The following is a 21,471-nucleotide window of genomic DNA, read 5'->3' on the forward strand; positions in this document are numbered from 1 at the left end:
GCAAGTTCAAGGCCAGTAAGAGACCCCGCCTCAAAATACATGGACAGCACCTGAGGACACACGGCTCAGCTTATACTCTGACCTCTACACATCTCCCACATACATGCACCAGGCCACAAATAGCATACATGAGCGCATAGACACACACACACACACACACACACACACACACACACACACACACACACCTCAATCAAGTGTTTTCTTTTAATAGACCAGAAAATATAAAGCGTAATATCCACTTCCACTCTAAAACACATCCTTTAAAAGTAGCCTTAAGTTATTAATATTATGTGGTCTACATGATCTTGTGACCTCAACTAAAAGGCTGAGGTAATAAGTATAAGCTTGAAGAAGGAACATTCTGGAAGGTTTTAATCAACCTTTTTACATAATTAATTTACATGTGGGCCGTGAGAATGAAACAGGACATTTCTGAGCTGGAGATAAATCTGGACACAACCCTGTTTTACACTCCCAGAAACAGTCTCTGTTGTGTCTATAGGGATAGGCGGTTTTAAAATAGTGTGCCTCCTCATGATGTTGTCTTGAACCATTACTGAGTGTTGTGAGGAAATGGCTTTTTGGGATCTCCTGGCTGGAAGGCTGGTCCATGAGTGTCGTGCATGAGTTGTGCCTCACACTGTTTTGCTGTTAGAATGAAACCCATCAAGAAGCCAGGTGACTATAGCTTTGTGTAGAGTAAATGGCTTCGATGAGTTTGAGCACTTAAATAAGCTGGTCTCCTCCTTTCCTGTCCCAACTAAATCTTTGTTTCTCACTTATGAACAACAGTGAGCCCCAGGCCATGTGCTACATCGAGACATCCAACTTAGATGGTGAAACCAACCTGAAAATTAGACAAGTAAGTCCTATATATTGGGTCATAGTCACTGCTATGTGATATGTGTTTAGAAGCCTCTGTCTAAAAGGGACTCTGTCTAAAGACAACTATTTTCTCTTTGTACCATTGTGAAAAATATTTTATAAACTGCTTAGAATTAAATATTGTGGGACTCAGATTGGTTGAGTGTGATCCACTGTGAAATATTATTTATAACTAATATTCTAATTACTTTATATAATAGCCAATGCTTCAATGGTAATAGTAGTAATAACAGTTCTTTAGGTGTGTGTGTGTGTGTGTGTGTGTGTGTGTGTGTGTGTGTGTGTGTGTGTGTTTTAGAGAGAGAGAGAGACAGAGAGACAGAGAGAGAGACAGAGAGAGAGAGAGACAGAGAAACAGGGAGGCAAAGAGAAAGACAAACACAGAGACACAGGGAGAGACTATAAAAACAAGTGTGCCCTGGTTGGCCTGGATTCACTATGTAGACCAATGGCCTCAAACTCACAGAGGTTCACCTGCCTCTGTGAATCCTGGGATTACCCCATACCTCATGTTTTAAGTTCTTTGACATGTCCAATTAATTCGTTTTTCTTGGCCCCAGTTAGCATTGGGTTTGCCATACTGAACAGCAAAATTTCCACTGCTCTTTAGAAACACATTTATCGTGGGGATATGAATTACTTTATATTTCTATATTTGCTTTTTATATTCTATTACATTCAGCAGAAAACAACTGTAAGATTTTGTTGTTAAAGTTTTAAAAGGGAGGTTTATTTTAAATTCATACCCTGGGCTTCCTGGTGATTGATGTTTGGGCCGTGGTAGAACGGGATCATCAGAAGGGAGGTAAACTCAGATGGCTAAGAAGGTGGATGTCCTCAGTGCTGGTCTCTTTCAGCTGAGTGAATGGAGAACTGCTCAAAGTTCTCCCTCTCAAGAAAGGAGGGAGTAAGGGAAGGAGAAAAAGAGAAAGGAAGACAAAGCTGTTCTCTTTGAATGCAAACTCTACTGTTTCTCACCTCCTTTAGACTCAGGAGACAGAAACTGTACAGTAGCCGGTATTGACTTTAGTTTTAGAAGTGGTGCAATGGATACTTTAGGACTTTCATAAAAGTTGTATAATTCTGTACTCAGTCTATGTCACATTGATAAGAAAGGTATCCCTAAATTACAGTTAGACAGTATTAGATAAAGGGAAGAATTACTTGCAAAATGGTGAGATTCCTTATCTAAGAGCTTGCAATGCTTACTTAAAATACTCTCTGTTTATTTGGGAATGTGCCAACAGGGTTTACCAGCAACATCGGATATCAAAGACATTGACAGTTTAATGAGAATTTCTGGCAGAATCGAGTGTGAAAGCCCAAACCGACATCTCTATGATTTTGTTGGGAACATAAGGCTTGATGGACATGGGTATGTAAACTCACATTCTCCACATCACCCTGTGCCACTGTCTCCTGCGTCTGCTCGCACATGGTCGTCTTCTGTTCTAGATAGTCGCAACAACTGTTTTAAACATGTCTGTATTTCAACTCATCCTTTGTAAGGATGCTGAATCCTGACTCTACTCTTGGAACAGAATCAAAGACCTTCCCATGTTCTTGGCAGTGTGGCAGTTGGATGTTTTCAGTGATATTCTAGGACTCTGACATATTCTTTGTGGGTAAATAGCCTGTGGCTGGTTCTTTAGCTGAATTTCCTGCTATCAACTTTCCTGTCCCAAGCCCCTGGCCCCAGTCCATTCCTTTGATGTCTAGATGCCTTGAAGGGTTCAGACTATCACAATAGATGGACAATTTTTTATCTCCTCTGTAAATGCTTTCTCCCTAGGCTGTGCTGTCATGTGTAGTCCCTGGTTTCTGCTACCTGGGTCTCATCTACCCTCCTACTTCGTTAACTTTCCCTATTTGTTTAACTAGAATTTAGTACACACCTAAATTCCAGGTGCCTGGACCAGAGGTTCTCAACCTTCCCAGTACTGTGACCCTTTAATATAGTTCCTTTCATGGTGACCCTCAACCATAAAATTATTTTCACTGCTACTTCATAATTGCAGTTTTGTTATGGATTGCAACATAAATATTTGTTTTTTCCAATGTTCTTAGGTGACCCCTATTAAAAGGGTCATTTAACCCCAAGGGGCCATGACCCACAGGTTGAGAACCACTGGCCTAGATGATTTACAAATATTACTTAGGGCCATGCTGAATAACCAGGTAATATTATGTTCCTGCCTTTTTGTCTGTTTTCATTCACTCTAGCAAAGTACCTTAAAAATCAAAAATCTATGAGCAACAGAAATCCACTGCTCGTGGGTCTGGAAGAGCAAGGCACCAAATTTGGTGTCTGTAAAGGAAGTGTTGCTCCCTGCATCCTGGCATGACGGAGGCCTTTGGGCATCCTTTGTAATGATGTAGTCCCAGTCTCAACAGCAGAGTGTGTGTGTGTGTGTGTGTGTGTGTGTGTGTGTGTGTGTGTGTGTGTGTGTGTGTGTGTGTATACTCCATATGTGTATAATAAGGATGCATGTAGAGACCACAGGTCAGCCTCAGGTGTTGATGTGAGATGTCCAGCCGGCTGTATAGAAGCCCTGGGATGTTCTTGTCTCCCTATCCTTCCTTGGTTTCTGCTACCTGATTCTCATCTTTCCTATAACTTCCTTAACTTCTCTTATTCATTTAACTAGGATTTAGTATGCACCTAATTCTGGGTGCCCTAGACTAGGGAATTATAGGCACACACTAATACCTAGCCTTTTTTTTCAATATGACTTCTGAGAATCAAACCTGGTGTTTATGATTGGACAGCAAACAATTTACTGACCAACATCTCCTCAGCCCCATGAGTGCAGAAACTTCAAGACTTAATCATCTCTACCAACCTAATGCCACAATAGTAAAGACTAGATTTCAATATGGAAATATTGGAGAGACACTAACACATACCAGAGAATATTTTGAAGTTTCTTTCTTATGGCAAAGTAGTTGGAGGGCAGACAGAAATAAAAGAATAAATAAAAATTGTGATCCTTTATCATTTTGTAAAAAGCAGAAAGCCTTTGGGAAAGATAGCATAGGACAAAAGAGATGATATGTCCTTAGGAAGGAAGGAATCTCTTAGGGCTATTGACATCAGCCTCCTTCAGAAAGTGACATTTGAACAGTGGTGATCAGAAGCATGTGAATATCTAGAACTAGAGGAATCTAGACAGAAGAAATAGTGCAAATCACTGCAGTTGGAGGAAGAGAAATTGAAGTGAAAGACAAAAGTTAATAATGGCCCAGATCCCATAGACTTTGTAGGCCATTACAGGGTGTTCTGAATGGATTTGGGTCCCTGAGTGGGTTATGAAGGGGAAACATCTTCCCTTTGGTTTTGGACTTAGTAAATTTGTGGTGTCCAAGTGGGATTTAAATATATGTCTGAACTTTGAGGATAGTTTGTATAGATATTTAAACTCGTGAGCCTGAGGGGAGGGGGGATCATTGAGATTGAAAGGGTATAGACAGAGAACCTGGAAGCCCCGAGGACTGTCTAGGGGGGAGGCTTGGAGAAGAGCAGGCACTAGAAACATAGAAAGGGTAAATAAAGTGCCAAGGAGATGGGGAGGGACACAGTGAGGTCTGCTGTCACCCATGACCAAACGCACGGTGTCTGAACATTAACATCTGGGTTTAACAGATACAGTCTGAGGAGGGAGGGCCTGATGTCATGGAGAAGAATTAGCTATAGCAAGCGTAGGCTTCTTTATCAAGGAGTTTTGTTGCAATGCAAGGCAAAGCCATGGGACAGAACACGGCAAGAAGGGTGGGGGTGTCTGGTGCCCCTTCTGTTTCCTGTCCTCACTCCTTCCCTCCTCTACCCAGCAGAGCTTGTCTACCAGATAGGTGGGCTGTGCAGGTAACCATCAGCTAGGTTCACTGGCTCAACCAGGCTAGGGGAATGCCGCCAATGTTCTCACTGTTAGAATATGAATGATAAAAAAATTAAATAAGAAACCAAGTAAATGACGTGTGAAATGCACCCTAATGCACCAAAATGTCTTATGATAAATGACATGGGAAGTATATCCCTAACTGACACCCTTATCTAATCCACCAAAACACATTCTTATGATCTTTGAGGTAATCGTTAATTCTCGAATTTTCAGCGTAATCTCTCCTTGAACATATGGTTATAGACTAATGATAGATTTGGCCATTCGTACGAGCATCATCTCTTAAGTCTGACATTTTTAACTGGCCAGCTTCCATTCCTTATCATAACATCAGTGCCAAGCAAATCCATGCCATGAAGAAAACTTTATATGATGGCACCGAGATTTAAAAGCCTAGAGTTTTATCATATGCTTTATTTTACCAGAAAGGTCGATCTGAGTAAGTGATACGGGCAGTCTAGGAGGAGCAGGCAGTGTGGGAGACAGTCGAGAGAAATGAATGTATGAGATGTGATCCTGAGCCCAGTCACATAGGTGAGGAGCAGTGGGTACACAGGTGCTCTAGAGCACAGTCCAGGAACTTCCCAAGAGCTCTGAGCCTGCTTCAGCCTCCAGGCCCCTCCCAACCCTGAAGTGCACTCCGGATGTTGACACTATGCAAGAGCATTCTGCCATTCCAATGTGGTTTTGTCCCTGGAGGGTACTAAAAGCTCAGCCCCCGATGTAATGAGTAGAGACTGACTCAAACGTAAGCCTCTTTCCCATACAGAATAATCAGTCTTCATGCATTTTATAAGCCTTCACCAATGGACTATGCTTTATCCCCATTGCAGTGGGCCCTAAGCCTGCTGCTGTGGGGCGTAAATGCTGGGAGTTAAAATACACTGAGGTTTCCTGAGGACTCCTGCAGGGGCCATTCTAACCCACACATGTGGGTTCATTTCACTGAGCCAGGAGAATATATTTCCTGAAGGAAGGCCCCATGCCAAACTATCCCCAGCCTTGGAAGCTGACTGGGCCAGCTAAACCCACCAGAAATGGAGGCTTCCCCGTCTCACTTGGCCTTTACTGACTGACAAGTCCTATATTCTTTATAGACTCCATTAGAAATGGTTTCCTCCTTTTCCAAGAAGTTTTAAGTATAGTTTTCTTTATGTTTGAATTTTTACATTCCTTCCTTGTTAAATGAAACCTACCTTGGTTATTAGGGAACCTTGTGCCATTCAGTTTTTGGATTATACATTTCCGTCAACTCTCCCGTTATATCTTCAGTATACATTGTGCCATCAAACCCTTGAGTCTCTGAGTTTATAGCACCTAATAATTCACCACGAAGGCGAGCCTTAGAGGAAGCCCACAAAGGACCAAGCCTGGGCCTTATTCATGAAAATGCTTTTTAACATCTAGGAAGTAAATGGCTTCGAAATGATTACCATTTTTGGGGAATGTTTTTGCATTCTTGGAAAACAGATATGCTCATCCTATAAAATGAACATTATAAGGCTTTAGGTCTAGGCCCGGGTTTCAGAAAGGCGATGGTAGTATCAGAATATGACGTGAGCTATGATTTTATTTGTGTAGTTTTGAGCCCTGGTTATGTTCAAAGTTGTTTTTAATTTAAATGAAGTATGTATGTGTGTGTTTATTGAGAGGGTACAGGCGAAAGATATCTTAGCCACGCCATTTTCAAATTTTCCATAAACTTAAGTCTCAGGAAGAATCACATATGAGGGTTAGCTCCTACCCTTCCAAACACTGCCTGCTGTTTGAGATGCTGTAGTAGTTTGCTTGGGCTGTCATCATGACAGGACTTAGATCGTTAATTTTATCAGTTGAAATTTGTTTTTCTACCATCTGAGAAATGAAGTCCAAGGAGCACGATAGGATTCTGATGGAGGCTGTCTTAGTTTGCATTTCTTTTGCTGTGAAGAGAAACCATAACCATGGCATCTCTTAGAAAGGAAAGCATCTAGTGGGGGCTGGCTTACCGTTCAGAAAGTGAATCCATTACCGCCATGGCAGGAAGCATGGCGGTGTAGAGGCAGACACAGTGTCGGAGAAGAAGCTGAGGACGCTCCATCTAGACCCACAGGCAACAGAAGTGAGTGCCACAGTAGGCGTAGCCTGAACACCTGCGACCTCAAAGCGCACCCCGCTGTGACACGCGTCTTCCAACAAGGCCACACCTCCTAATGCTGTCACTCCTTTATGGGCCATAGCGTTCAAGCGCATGAGCCTGTGGACACCATTCCTATTCAGACCTCCACAAAGGCCATCTTTGCATCTAGTAAAAATGTCATCTCCGTGCCTATTTATTGGACAAAGAAAGCTCTCGGGGGTCTTATCAGGGCACTAAGAACATCAGAAGGCCTCACCCTCATGAACTCACCTAAGACTAAAGGGTGCAGCTACAAATATTAGCATACGGGGAGCTGGAGACCCATCATTGGGATGTCTCGGGGATACTTTTAGTCCACAGGAAGAGTAAAGATATAAAAAATGGCTAGTGTGGTGTTAAGGAAAAACCAACTTCTTCCCAACAGTTATATTTGAAAAGTATCATTTCCTTTTGAAAAAAATACTTCCTTTCCAAAAATAAAGTTTTAATAGTGGAGACTTTGATAACTGTACAATGACTGTGCATTTCTAGGGCATTTTGGATTATGTCACTTCTAATGCCAGCATACTCTATCCTAGCACGGTTCCCCTGGGAGCAGACCAGATCCTTCTTCGAGGGGCTCAGTTGAGAAACACTCAGTGGGTTCACGGGATAGTTGTCTACACTGGACACGACACCAAGCTGATGCAGGTGAGACTTCTGTCTGGGGAACCTTTTAAGACTAAGTCTCTTGGAAATGCATGATTCATCGCTCTGCTACACTTGCCCCAAACAGAGCAAACTATCCATCAGATATCCCTGAGCCACATCCCTCACACCCACACTGGGAACTAAGGTGGAGGAGACCTTGAAATCCCGTCTCTATGAGAAGAGCTCTCTGCACATGGGAACGCTGTGAAACTTTCCTCAAGGTCACCTGACGCATGAGTGCCCAGGGGAGGTGGTGTGTGTTCATCATGGTGTCTTCCACCCAGTAATGCTTGCTCACACCAACTTGCCTGTGGAACACTGCCTTCTCGTGATTTTATTTAATGCAGTGGTCGAATTTTAAATTTGGGTGGTTTTTTTTTGGGGGGGGGTATTTTTTTTTAAGGAAAGTATAAATGGTTATCTTTTTAACGGCATTTCTGTACAAGGCCGTTTTTGCCGTCTGGTCTCCTCCTGGTGTTCATGTACTCCCAAGTGGGCTTCATCTCTGCATTGTAATGTAAGCTACATTCAGTAGTGTAGTGAGTGTAGGGAACTCACTTGGAAATGCTAACCGGAATGCCACTCTAAAGGGCCTTTGTCCCTGCACGTCCTGTAGGCGTGAAGATGCTGACATTGACAGGTGAGATGCTCCTACCCTGGCCTTGCTAGAAACTCTATCATTCTTCATTTATATTGGTTATGAGGGATTTCCTTTTCTGTCCTGGGGATGTTTGGTTAGCACACACCTGGCATAAATACTGAATCATCATGCAGAGCAGAAGAACCTTCTTTGACCTCTGCTGCATAGGTCAGGCTTGCTTCATGGTCCTCCTGCCTCTACCTCCTAAGCCACTCAGTTCTTTGTTATTGATGACAGGTACAGTATTACCGCTGTGTCCAGCAGAACAGTAGCTGAGCAGAACCAGAGATCCTCTAGACACTGAGATGTTTTCAGGTTCTTGGTCCCTTTTCTCTGCCTCTTCTAAGCAAAGGCACTGAGAAGATGCTGTGAAAAGACCTTGTTTGCCTAAGCGGCCATGTATATCTTAATCTGCCTGACATACTCCAAAACGGATGTTACCCCTCCCCACTTTTCTCATTGTTTTACAACCTAGAAAAGGTGTATGTGGTGTAGTGGTCTTGAGAAAGAGAGGTGACAGCCATAGACACCCTATTACACTTGCATTTGGAACAGTTTTCAGCTCAAGCCCAGGTACTGAGCTGTGACTTTGTCTACCTTATCAACTGCTAAGTATGCAATACTAAACGCTGCAGTTTTCCCGATTTATCTTCTTTTGTTTTATTTTGTTTTGTTTTACAGAATTCCACAAGTCCACCGCTTAAACTCTCCAATGTGGAGCGGATTACAAATGTGCAAATTCTGATTTTATTCTGCATCTTAATCGCCATGTCTCTTGTGTGCTCTGTGGGCTCAGCCATTTGGAACCGAAGGCATTCTGGGAAAGACTGGTATCTCCATCTACACTGTGAGCAATGAAGGCTGACTTGCTTGTTTTCCCCCCCTTTGAGATATACATTTGCTTCGCAGTCAATCTTAATTTAGTTTGCAGAATATCCCATTGTTTCTGAAAGGGAAACTTGTGGCTAAGATAGCTGGAGGTCTTATCTTTATTTTTTTAAATAGATTTCCAGGAAAAGCAAGTAAAATTTAGGTTCTCCGAGCTTCAGAATACTTAAAAACTTAAAAACCCACCTCCATTTCATAGTACTATAAAGTGCTCAATAAATATAACCATTAACATGATATACAAAATAAAAACTGCCCTCTAAAGTTTATTAAATGTGGCAGTTAAACTCATAAAAGGAGATTATGTGTAGAGGAAAATGAGTATTGAATATATTATGGAAATATATTACATGCTTTAAAATGTTTGGACTGTCCTCTTCCTTCCTCTTCCCTTCGTCCTTTCTTCCTTCCTTTCTTTTGCTTTTTTTTTTTTTAAATGTGCTTCCTTTGAACTCAGTAACAGAAGTCTTATGTAAATGCTTATCTTGTCCCAGGGAGAGTAGTTTTAAATCACTTCCGTCTACAACACGTAGTCTACAACACGTATTCATTCTCTTGCTGTTCTTATATTAATGTATTCCCTCTAGGACTTTCTAGGAAGTGAGTTTCTATTTCCTTGTGATGAATACTTAGCCAATAAATATTTAATTTCCCCAAAGTGTGTGAAAACAAATTCCAGTACAATCGTACAGAAACAAAACCAAACAAACAAAATATAGATTTCAAAAGCTGTTTTTATTACATTTAACTTTTTATTATATTTAAGGTTTTTATGGTCATGATTTATTACTACAGCATGAGAAAGTTATTACTGTGATCAATTTGCTTGTGTATATCCATATCCTTTTACAGTGCATTGGGTTTCCCTGTTTTATTTTTTTACTGAAGAGAATGTTAATTTACCTAGGAGAATAATTTACCTACAGATAAAAGTCTCCTGTAGCTAAGGATGGCTCAGTGTAGTGCTTACTGGCTTATAAGCAAGGACTTCCAGAGCCCAGCACTGGAAAAATTAGAAGTATTCTTACAATTCAGGTCGCTCTAGCTGCTATTGTTTGCTTTGAAACCCTACTTTAGTTTGAAAATACTTAAAAGAATTCACATACAAGCGGTTGTGCCCACCTGAAGATTTGCATTTACAAACTGTCAACCTTCCTAACAGCTGAGCTTCCTGATTGGAACAGGATTTGCAATGCCAATAAGGACAGCACTCTCCCCATCCCCAAAAGAAGGTTTCTCCAAGTATCCCTGCCTCTCCTGGCGCTCCCTCTCTAGAATGGCCTCAACTGAATCTGCTTCTGCCTCCCTAGTTATGAGATTAAAGACATGTGCCACAACACCCTGATCCTTCTACTTTTTAATATCACCGTGGAGATTCTGATAGGATTAATGGATCCAGTGGAGTTTGGCTCTAGGACATCAGGAGACGACCGTAACCCAGCAGACACCCAACCCTTTTTACTTTAAATGACCTAGTATTCGTACTATGTATATTTTGTCATATACTGTACATCCTATCAAGGTTAATTAATATGCATGTACAAAAAATATGCTGTGTAAGTGGTTATTACACTGTATTATGTAAGGAATAGTAAATCTACACATATTCAGTACACAGAGTATTTTCAATGTAGAGTTGGTTGAATCCCTGGTGTGGGACCTTAGAGGGGGATAGGACAGGACTGTGACTCTCTGTCGAAGGAGGTGTTTGAGAATCAAGATTTATATTAGAAGCAAGGTCGTTTGTCTAGATTTGTTATGTAACATAGTAGCTGTGGTCAGTCACACTCAGCTTTGCTCACTGTAGCTGTAGAGCTGTGAATGACGCTCTCCCTCCTCCCCAACAGATGGTGGCGCTAGTAATTTTGGGCTGAACTTCCTGACTTTCATTATCCTTTTCAACAACCTCATCCCCATCAGCTTGCTGGTCACATTAGAAGTGGTGAAATTTACCCAGGCATACTTCATAAATTGGGTAAATATGAGTTTGTATTATACGTCCTCTTCCTAAGTATATGTTTTCCCTCTTTAAAAATTTACTCTGATAGGGTCTTTTGATCTTTGGACATTAAAAATAAATGCTTTTGAATTATTAAGTATATATTGTTTTAATTGACTATGTGATGTACTTTTTAAGACCAATATGATTTTAGCATGTTCTCCTCAGAATCGGGCAAATAGATACATCAAATATCCTAAAGAAAACTGGGGTCTTTTAAAAGTTCAGGAAACCTGATGGGATCACACAGTGTCTGTAGAGGAAGGAGACCATGCATTTGGAATTGAAATATTTGTCTTATGGATCTAATATCATAATTTATCACATAAGCAACTTTGTCTAGTCTCTTCGTTTCTTGGAACTGAATTTCTGGCCACAAATGAAGGGATGACAAAGTATTTTACCTGAACCTACAGTATTTGTGCAGCTCAAGAATCTGTGTCCACGGCAAAGGGTTGTATACACAATCAAGCACATAGCTGTGCTTCTGACGATGTGACTGGCACCAGTTCATCTCTGACACTGGGAATGACTTCATTGCACATGTCTTTTCCTTTTGAATTATTGTATTGATGATTTTAATACTGGAGCAATGAGTAGACATGTTTTTTAACAAATACTGTTTTGTTCTTTCCATTTTATCTTAGTTAAAATTAATGAATTTGTATAAATTATATCTTCTGGCCTGATTTGCCAGAGTATTGAATTTTTCTTTTTGAGAAATTTAGAATTTTTTTTTTAGATTTTTTTTTTAATGTTCAAAGCTCATCTGAAATTTTTTTGAAATGAACAATATTGGGATTTTAAAAATATAACGGAAGATACTTTTGCAGCTGGTCATTATCTTCTTGTGGTGAATGATCTTTCTAGAATCCCAGCTCTTTTCTTATCTTTGGTAAAAGATAGGTGTAATTCAGGACAATGAAGGGAGCAGCAGAGTTTACTTTCACATAAGGACTGTGTGCTGAAGAATTGGTTACAAATAATAGTAATAATGGTGGTGTTGGTAGTGTTGACTAGTCCTGGGAAGCTCTTGCTTTTCAAGCATCCTCCTAACTAGCAGAGACTTTGCGATAGCCCTGGCTAGCCAGCTTCTTCCTTGTGTGGAAGAGTAACTACCTCCTGGATTCTAGTTCTGGATAGTTGTCCTGTTATACGGTATGGGTTTCTGAGGATGACTTTGAAAATGTTTAGCCTCCGCTGTTCTGTCACGCCTGTTCTAAGTCATATCAGCCCCTCTGGTTTAAACCCCCTCCCCTCCTCTAGCTGGTCTTCATTTCCTGGTTTCCAAATTGATCTCTGTATGAGCCCTCTCTTCTCATCTCTCAACTCGACTCGGTTGACAAATGTCTGTTTTCCAACATGGTGTGTAAACTCAAAGCCTAGTCCAGAGATGATATTGATCACAGCACAGAGAGGAGAGGTGTGAAACTCAATAAACTACAGCCCTGACTTCATAAAGTATTCTACTATTAAAAAAAAAAAGTCAGATAATGGGTTGGATAATGGGATGAGATCATGACTATTGGGAGCAAAGCAAGTACAAAGGAATATAAAACTATTCCTTTTGGCGTTGACTGCCAATATCTAAACTAATAGAAACTTAGTCTGGGGAGTCCAACCAGATGCGGTCTCTTTGATAACTTCACATTGCGTGAAAAGTTAACTATGAAAGCATTTGTTGATTTTCTAGCAAAGATCATTAAACAGTTACTGCACATCCATCCCTCTAAGGGTCACTGCGTGTGTGTTATATAATTTAACTGCGACAGGAAGATAGATACCGTATTGGGAATGACGAGTGGAAGTAAGCTGACTATTGTACCCCACAGACAAAGCTCTCACTACCATACTCTCCTGTTCCAACTAAAGGGAACCGTCCCCTGCTGCATACTTTTCAGGACGGTCACGCAGAATCATGTAAAGACAATAAGGACCTAGAGTGGCTACCAGCGCTCAGTAGGCAAATGGTGACTTGTGAAAAGTGCAAAAACCAATGTGATTCTTTCACTGACCCAGTCCCTCGGTCCCTTGTACTCAATGATGTCGCTTGCTTACTTGTAGGATCTCGACATGCACTATGAGCCCACGGACACTGCAGCAATGGCTCGGACTTCTAATCTAAATGAGGAACTTGGCCAGGTAAACTCTTACTGACACATGTTCAATCAGCCGTGAGACTTGGTGTCATTTCCGCCTCAGGTGGTGACTTGAGATGAAGCAGCATCTCCTCATCTTTCATTGTTTGAGTAATGCACGTAAATACGTTTGTTGATGTATGGCGGGCGCACAGTGTTCATATTTAATAGTGGAGTTTCCCAACAGTAAGGCAGGGTTTTCTGTCAAGGTGGGATACTACGCAAGCCTAGGTATGCTTCTTAGCAGGTAGCCTAGTTAGCTGTTACATATTGCCTGCCTTTGAGTTATAGGCATAGCACCAGAATTGCTCATAACTTTCATCCAGAAGGAGGGAAAAATTCATATTGTACAAATCTAGTCCAATAGGGGACTTGGATTAGTCATAGCGTTAAATAGAAATAAGATCTATAACGGATACTTCATTAATATAATACATAGAGCCTCCCATCACTTAACCAGGCTATAGCTGAGGACTGTCAGGTGACGTCATCGTTAATGTAAACATCATAAAATGCACTTCTCCATGCTAACGGCTATGACCTCACTAGACAAGCAGTACAGTTTTATGGTTTCCATATCATATGTTCATCCTTCATTAACTAACGCATCCTTGGGTGACATGTGACTACATATGTGTAATCCATCCATAAATGCTAGCTGATGAGGGATTTTTGCTTTCTCTCCCACCACTTTCCAACTCTATTTGAATGCTGTTTAAATCGCATTCAGGACAGACTATGCTGTTTAGATGGTGATTTAGATGGTGTCTGAAGTGAGCTGCACAAGCTATTGCCCACCTAGCATTGCTTGTTACGTTGAGAAATGTAACACAGGCGAGTCCCTCGTACTGTGTCTGTCTGAAAACGGTAGTGAAACTTTCCGAGGAAATTCAGAATATCCTGAAGGAGGGTTTTCCATGACTCTAGTTTTTCTAATCCACACTAATATATACACCACAGTAGGACAAAGTCGGCTTTTAAGGAAAGTGTAATTTAAGTACATTTTCTTTCCTCTATAAAAGTTTTCCTGAGCAGGATGGAGCTAGCTCATAGGTACAGCACTTGCTTGATATGTGCAGGCCCGAGATAGACATTTAAAGGCCTTGAAATACTAATGAGGATTTAAAACTTGTTTGTAGGTTAAATACATATTTTCCGACAAAACCGGGACCCTGACGTGCAATGTGATGCAGTTCAAGAAGTGCACCATCGCGGGCGTGGCTTACGGGTGAGCATTTCCCTTATCTTGGTATGTGAAGTACACATTTGACTCTGTCCGATTGGAATAGTGGGAAATTCTTGTGTAAGGAGGGCTTGGGTTTTGTCTTTTAATCTGACAAGTGGCTCTTTTTACACAGGATGGATGTATTGTCTATTTTATAGCTGTTCTTGCTTTCCTTGGATGGTGATAGCAGATTTCCTGACTGATGGGTCTCCCAGGGTTTAGGACTAGGGAAGGTCTCCATCTGGGCCTGGTGATAAGGACAAGCCATTTCCCTTCGCTGTGCCCTGAGGTTAGGGTACAGCATAGATGTGGGAAGACGCGCAGGAGGAGGCCTCAGTCGGGTCCTAAGTTAAGCAACACTGCCATGGCTTTGATGACAACCGCTCCAACCTCCAACCCCCGACTCTTTTGTCACATCTCCTTTTTGCAGTCACAGAACAATGTAAGATTCTGGGGGTGGGATGAAGGGAGGGAGGGACAAGGACATCTTTAATCTGGAGAACAGATTGGGTGTGGCATCCATTTGGTTTCTTTCTCCTTATAGGTACGCACACCTAAACCATTCAGACACCCTCCTTCCGAGTGGCATGAGCCTTAGCAACAAGTTTTGCATTTCTCTCTGCCTCAATGAGGGAAGTAGATGCCTAAGTATCTATCATGCATGCTTTAGGCCAGTCCATCGTATACCCAGTAGTTCATTCATACTTTCCCTCTAAGCAGTAAGTCAGGGGGAAAGGAGCATAAAATGTTGGAAATATCTTTAACTAAATTTATCATTATTCCTACATGCAGTGTCTGCAAACAGGGATGGAGGACAATGTTTGTTCTTTAGGGCAGGAGAGAGTTTGGTTCAAAATGACTTTAACCTGTACATACAGCGGATTGGATGGCTTTCCCACACTGTAAAGATTTAAGAGACTGACTTTCTAGTTTGCTGGGTTTGTTTGTTTGGGGATTTTGTTTTGTTGTTTTGTTTCTTTATCTGAAGCCTCTTCTTAGACAAAATTGCTCCCTCCCAATCGCCCCAGAATTGTTCCTGGAGTAGGAGAATCACAGGTTCTCTGACTTCCAGCGCTTACACACTCTACACGTGCTTAGCCCGGAGATAGGAAAGGTTGCTTTTTATGGGCTTTTATGCTAAAAGCAGGGTCTTAATCATCCCTGGCCATATGTGCGGAAGCAGAACTCTTCCTCGTCTGTTGATAACTCCTTAAAGCACAAGTGTGTGAGGACAGGGTGGGTTTGAGGAATGCCTGTCCCGCAGTTAGACAGTCAATGAGATGGATGTCTTTGTGACTGTTCCTTAAGAATGAAGCGAAGGGATAAGGTATGAATTCTACCTCATCTACAGTCTATTAAGCAAACCCAAATGGCTTTTTGTTACTGTTATTGTTATTTTTATTTCCTGGGAGGAGACCTTTGGTTAGTGTAAGCAAAAGAAGTTTCTTAAAAACAAGCCGTGTCCCTACTGACTACAGTTTGTCAGTAGTTTACAGGGCAGGTTTCGTTTACAAATATAGTCTTAGATTTCCTCATGTCACCTTAAACAGTTCCTTTTCAGATGTTCTTAGCTCTGCAGAGCCCAATAGAGAGGAAAGCCAGACAATCTCTAAGGTCCTGATAGCGCAGTTCTAGTTTTCTGGTTTTCTGTATCCGGCGATTTTGTAGGGATAGAATGTTTAACACCAATGCTTCCTTCATTCAGAACTTAATTTTAATAAAGTCTCATTCATTTCACTTACGCTTTGCCCTCAAACTTTTCCTTTTTGAGTTTCCTGACAGACAAAGACATTCAAAGATTTATACCCAGTTGTCAGCAGTGACGATTTCACAGAAATCAATCTTGTTGTAGGGATGCCTCTGTTTAAAATTATTGGGTTTTTTCCCCTTAGATCACCATCCAGGAAAGTTGTAATTAAATATAAATAACATTACACTTGTCTACTCATCTTGAAATTACAAACTAGAAATTACATTATTAAGCCTTCAGGAGAGTCCGGGTGTAACAGGTTGCACACACTGTGGAAATAATGCCTGTGTTTATCACAACAATGCATATCTGCAGTAGGAGAACTCCGTTCACTGGCTGGAGTTCTCAATGCCATGAAGGTTTGAAGCATTTTCCTTATATCCTTTATGTCAGCCATTTAGTCTGGGGCTAAAAAAAGTCAGCAGTTCAGTCTCCGCTGACTCTGGGGCAGAAAGCCAGTCTATTAAGCAACCTGAATGACTCTTTCTGTTATTGTTATTCTATTTTTATTTCATGGGACCAGACATTTGACTAGGGTAAACGAATGACAATTCTTCAAAACAAGCTGTGTCCGTACTGACTGCAGTATGTCTATGATTTACATGGCATCGACATTGTATGTTTACGAACGTGTGTTTGGTGGGAGATCAGCTAATCCTACAAACCTGAAGAGAGACTCCCAGGAAAATCTTCACAGTTACCATACAACTAGCCCCAAGGACTGTATTATAGCCAGTACATGTGTCTGGTGGCCAACCATGACCTTTCATTTACTTACAACAAAAATGTCGACCTGCCTCCTTCTGCAGGTCGCTCTTGGTTAGGTAGTAGAAACCTTATAATCAAGCAGAGCTTGCATGGTTCCCACCCAGGGTTCACGGTCTAACTGGGGTTAATAGATATTAATTAATTATAATATAACAGTAGTCCTAATACGAGGCAAGCCTCAGTGTGAGCCTCAGATGGTGTGAAGTAATGAGTAAGGTCAAGGGACAGTTCCAGACACGAGACCCTTGAACCCAGATCTGAGAATGAATCTAAGTGAACTCTGGGGGAAGACAGGACCACACTGCCATGTCTTGTCACTGGGCCAGCAGCCAGATGGCTGCAATCATGGGCACTCAGGCAACAAGTCACCTGCTGGCTACCACCCTCTGAGTGGTACTAAGCTTCTGCCAGGGCTGCACCAGACTCAGGGGAAGGCACTGTAGCCCTTGTCTCCAAGGCTGTGAAGCCTGAGGACTTAGGAAGCCTTAGGTCCAGTGCTAGTGTGAAACTGTGAGCAGGGACCCAATACCAATGCAAGGTAGCAGGGCCTTCTGGGCTTGGACATTTGTTCATTGCTTGGACAGTTACCAGCTCTCCTGGGGACAGTCCGGTCCAGGAGCTTGGACCCAAATCTTTAGGGTCATCATACGTGATTGTCCCTGGGGCTGCAGCCCATTTCCACAGTGCATTGACACAGGCCAGCCCCTTTTGTAGGAATCTAGCCTCAGATGGTCAGGGTGAGTCCTTCCTCTTGAACAGTAAACAGAAGCCTTTGACAAAAGAGTAGTGAGCTTCGGGGACCCCTTTTTTCTGTGACTGCTGTTTCTCCCTGGAGGAAACTTGAGTGTTGGAGGTAGAAGACCTTGTTGTGATAAGGTTAAAAGAGCGGGTATGTATGTAATTCCAGCTTTGAGAGACCCAGTGCCCTCTCCTGGCCTCTATGGGCCACGGCCTCCTTGCCCATAGTGTGTGCATAAACATAATTCTGGGCAAAATATTCACACACAGAAAATTTTAAAATTTAGAAAAAAATGTATGTAATTTTTACCTAACTTATGTAATTGTTTACCTAACTCTAAATATTTCATGTTTTATACTGTGTATTGTCACAGACTTGTCATAATATAATTACATAAACTATAGAATTCTTAAGACTTTTATATTGTATGAAGTTCATTTCCTACAAGTACAGTTACTCTAATTTGGCTCCCTAAGATACTATTTACAATCTAGGTAAAAAGTGTTAGTTTTCTGTGTAAAGAGTAAAAACAAATTGAAAATATTTATATATAGCACCTTAATCTCTGAAGGCAGGAGGCAGATCTGAGAAGCTGGTAAAATAATTTATTTTTCTAGTGTAAAGGGTCGAAGCTGTGAATGTTTTCCGTGCTTAGTGATGTGCTTATAGAACTAATTTATAAATAAAAGTGTGAGATGGGAAAAAAAAAGAGTGGGTACTCATTCGGGATGTTAACGACTTCTTTAAGTTTTGAATAGTTTTCTATACTTACGGAAAAACGATCTCTGCATTTTAGACTCTTCCTGTGTATAAGAGTCTAAGTGAAAATGAAAATACTGAATTATCATATGTAATAAAAGGATTGGGAAATAGGGGAGTCTACGCTGACATGTACATTGAGTGTCCTATGAACTATGCCAAGGGATCCTTCCCCATCCTTCCATGAGCTAATGAATAAAATTGAAGTATTGATGGAAACTTTTATTTTTAAGATTAAAAAACGATTTGCTGGGTGGATCATTTTGAATATCAATGGCTCCATTTACTCAAACAAATACAATTAACTTTTACTTTCATTACCCCTCCTAGGAAGCCAAGGCAGTCAAAGCTTCCTGAAAAATATACAGCAGATTTTATTTTTCTGTGTGACTGTGCCCCAGGTGACTAGCATGTATGTGTCCTGAAACACGTTGTTATGGTTTTAAACGTAAATGGTGGACTTCCTCCTGGCTTTGTAGCACATGTTTAAACAGCTAAATTTAAACATACTCATTACTAAATTTTGACTTCTATGCCTCGATCAGTTCTGGGGTAAGGGCTGCCTTTGTAAATCCACCTGGTTACCATAAATCCTCATGTTCTACTCCCTGCACTAACCGCCATTCTTCCAGATCCGACTAAACGTTCATTTTCTTAACTTTCTAGAAACCCGCCTCTCAGCACTTTCCTCATCCATGGTTTTATGTTTCCAGCCTTTCTGTGATTATTTTTCCCTCTCTCTCTCTCTGTCCCTCCTCCTGAAGCCATGTCCCTGAACCTGAGGATTATGGGTGCTCGCCCGATGAATGGTAAGCTCCGTGGTACTTCCACTGATCTCTTTGAAAGCTTCTGATGTTTGCTTTGTAAACTGGCTTCCCCGGTCTCTCGGGAGCCCTTTTCACAGGTGTTGAGTGGGTATTAAACTCAGAGTATCCTTGGTTTTCTATCGAAACCCCTTGTAAACATAGTCTAAAGCTTTAAAGGTTGCTGGGGTCTTATATTACTTATCTATAGGGCTATTGGGATCAATTCCAGAGTGCCTAGGCAGGAAAAACTCCTTGACCGCTCAGTTGCCACCATTAAAACCTGTGGCTGTTTTAGCTCAGCACTGCCCCCTTCTGGCAATGTGAGGATACTGCTGCCATGGACCCGATAATGCTGGTCTGTGCCCAAGTGGAACAAATTTCCTTTCGTTACTTTAACTTTTTCATTACTTCTATGTCTCTTCAGAAGCTATAAAACGAAGACCTTTCGGTGTGTGCTAGAACTGCACTATCTACATTAGCAGTAAATGTGCTATAATTCATTTTAGATTTATTAAAGATAGCATATTATAAGTTTAATTTCAGTACTATGGGAAGCTTGGGGCTTTTTTGTTTTGTTTTACATTGAAATCCTTTCAGCCGTGTATTTGCATTTTTATCTAGGGAAATTTAGTGTAATCTATTATTCGTGTGATTTGTCATGATTTTGTGGCAAATAAAATTTGAAAAACGGTAATTTCTTTAGAGCTAGTGATTTTGAAAACAAGGCTCTTCTATTTATCTGGGCCTCAGGTAACTTGGCAATTAACTTACATTTCCAGTTTTCACTGCATTCCGGTTACACAATGAGTTTTCAACCTGCCTGGGGTTTACTGCCACCATGGGGAGATTTGATTAGAGATTTCAGAAAGCCTCCTAACACCCAGGATAATGGAGGCAGCCCTTTGACTCATGTGACCAGTACACCAACAGCGCCCATTACAAAGAGTGCCATCCATTCTGACACCTGACACAGCTACTCGGCCCTTCCGTGCAGTCTCCCCAAGAACACAGCCATCAGACAAGCATTTCATCTTGGCTTGACTTAGCCTTGCCTGCATTCCTTCTCATCTGGTCCCGTGAGTCTGTAGTCAAAGCTTTCACTGCAGATGCCCTTTGACCTGAAGTCAGGTGCGGTCTGAATAAACCCAGCCTGCCTTTTTTTTTTTAGCACCTATGTGTCTTTTTATATGCTGCTTGTCTATGGGACCGTTTTACCCATTTTAACACCTATAGAGTTGAGACACACATCTCTCTAAGAGACATGATTCCCTTTCCTTAGCCTTGCTGTTTTTCTCCGAAGTGTCCCATTATTTTTACCCAGGTCCTTTAAAGCATTAGACTCTGCGCATAGGTTGCTTCATGTCCATAACCACTGTGGGAAGGAGGGGAAGTCATTTATCTTGCTCATACGTTTTTTTTTTTTTTCCAGAAAGTATCTTTTTGGGAAAAGTCTAAGTTCAAATGAAATAGACCAGCTTTTTCATGAATTGTGTATTTTCACTTTGCCTTTGAGTCTTAAAGTATACCAGGAAAGACAGTTGTCGCTTTTATGAGAAAGGTATTTGTTTATGTACTTGGGTTCTCTGTCTATCGCTGTGCATTTGCAAAGGCGAAGTTATACAGGGTTTCTGAGGTTCTGTGTAGGGTTCTGTGGACTGGCCATGCATGTGAGCTTTGGATTCTGACCATTAATGTTCCGATCCTGACCTGTCCTTCACATAAGTCACTAACTGCCTGAGTGGACTCAGTGGAAGACTGTGGCCACCAATAGTCCTTAAATCGGTAGGAAATTTTGATGATTAACCAAGCCCTAGCCAGAAAGCTGTTACTGGTGGCTGTCGGTCTGCATCATATATCTGACATGGTCATTTTCAAGTTCGTAGATTTTTATAGAGAGTAGCCTGTCTCCCCAAGAACATAGCCAGCAGACATGGGAGAGAGCCAGAGAGAGCCCTGGCTCAGGCTGATTATGAAAGGTGTGTGAGCGCCATCGCACGTCTGTAGACTTGAGGACTTGTGCTTCTTTTGGAGCATGGATAGCTTTGCGTTTCAAGCACTTCTCGATTCACCTATATAATATTTTCCTAACTGGTTTTATTTCAGTTAAATTGCTAAGATTGTTAAGGAGGGGCAAATAAAACATCTACCATTTGTCTGAGTTGA

The 21,471-nt window shown here is 41.4% G+C and overlaps 1 protein-coding gene across 13 annotated transcripts in view; it reads left to right on the forward strand.

Annotated features, from left to right (window-relative positions):
• Positions 1 to 21,471, forward strand: part of Atp8a1 (ATPase phospholipid transporting 8A1) — a 242,556-nt gene that overhangs the window by 72,256 nt on the left and 148,829 nt on the right. For 7 of the 13 annotated variants that reach the window (XM_087582508.1, XM_087582503.1, XM_087582504.1 and 4 more), the window contains 7 exons: positions 796 to 865; positions 2,136 to 2,263; positions 7,485 to 7,596; positions 8,918 to 9,083; positions 10,972 to 11,099; positions 13,188 to 13,265; positions 14,401 to 14,489. In XM_087582508.1, coding sequence (XP_087438634.1) covers positions 809 to 865; positions 2,136 to 2,263; positions 7,485 to 7,596; positions 8,918 to 9,083; positions 10,972 to 11,099; positions 13,188 to 13,265; positions 14,401 to 14,489 — 758 coding nt within the window. In that variant the 5' untranslated portion in view covers positions 796 to 808. 13 annotated transcript variants of the gene reach the window in all.

The sequence above is a fragment of the Rattus norvegicus genome, chromosome 14 (genome assembly GCF_021556685.1).
Source record: "Rattus norvegicus strain SHRSP/BbbUtx chromosome 14, alternate assembly SHRSP_T2T, whole genome shotgun sequence".
NCBI lineage: Eukaryota > Metazoa > Chordata > Mammalia > Rodentia > Muridae > Rattus > Rattus norvegicus.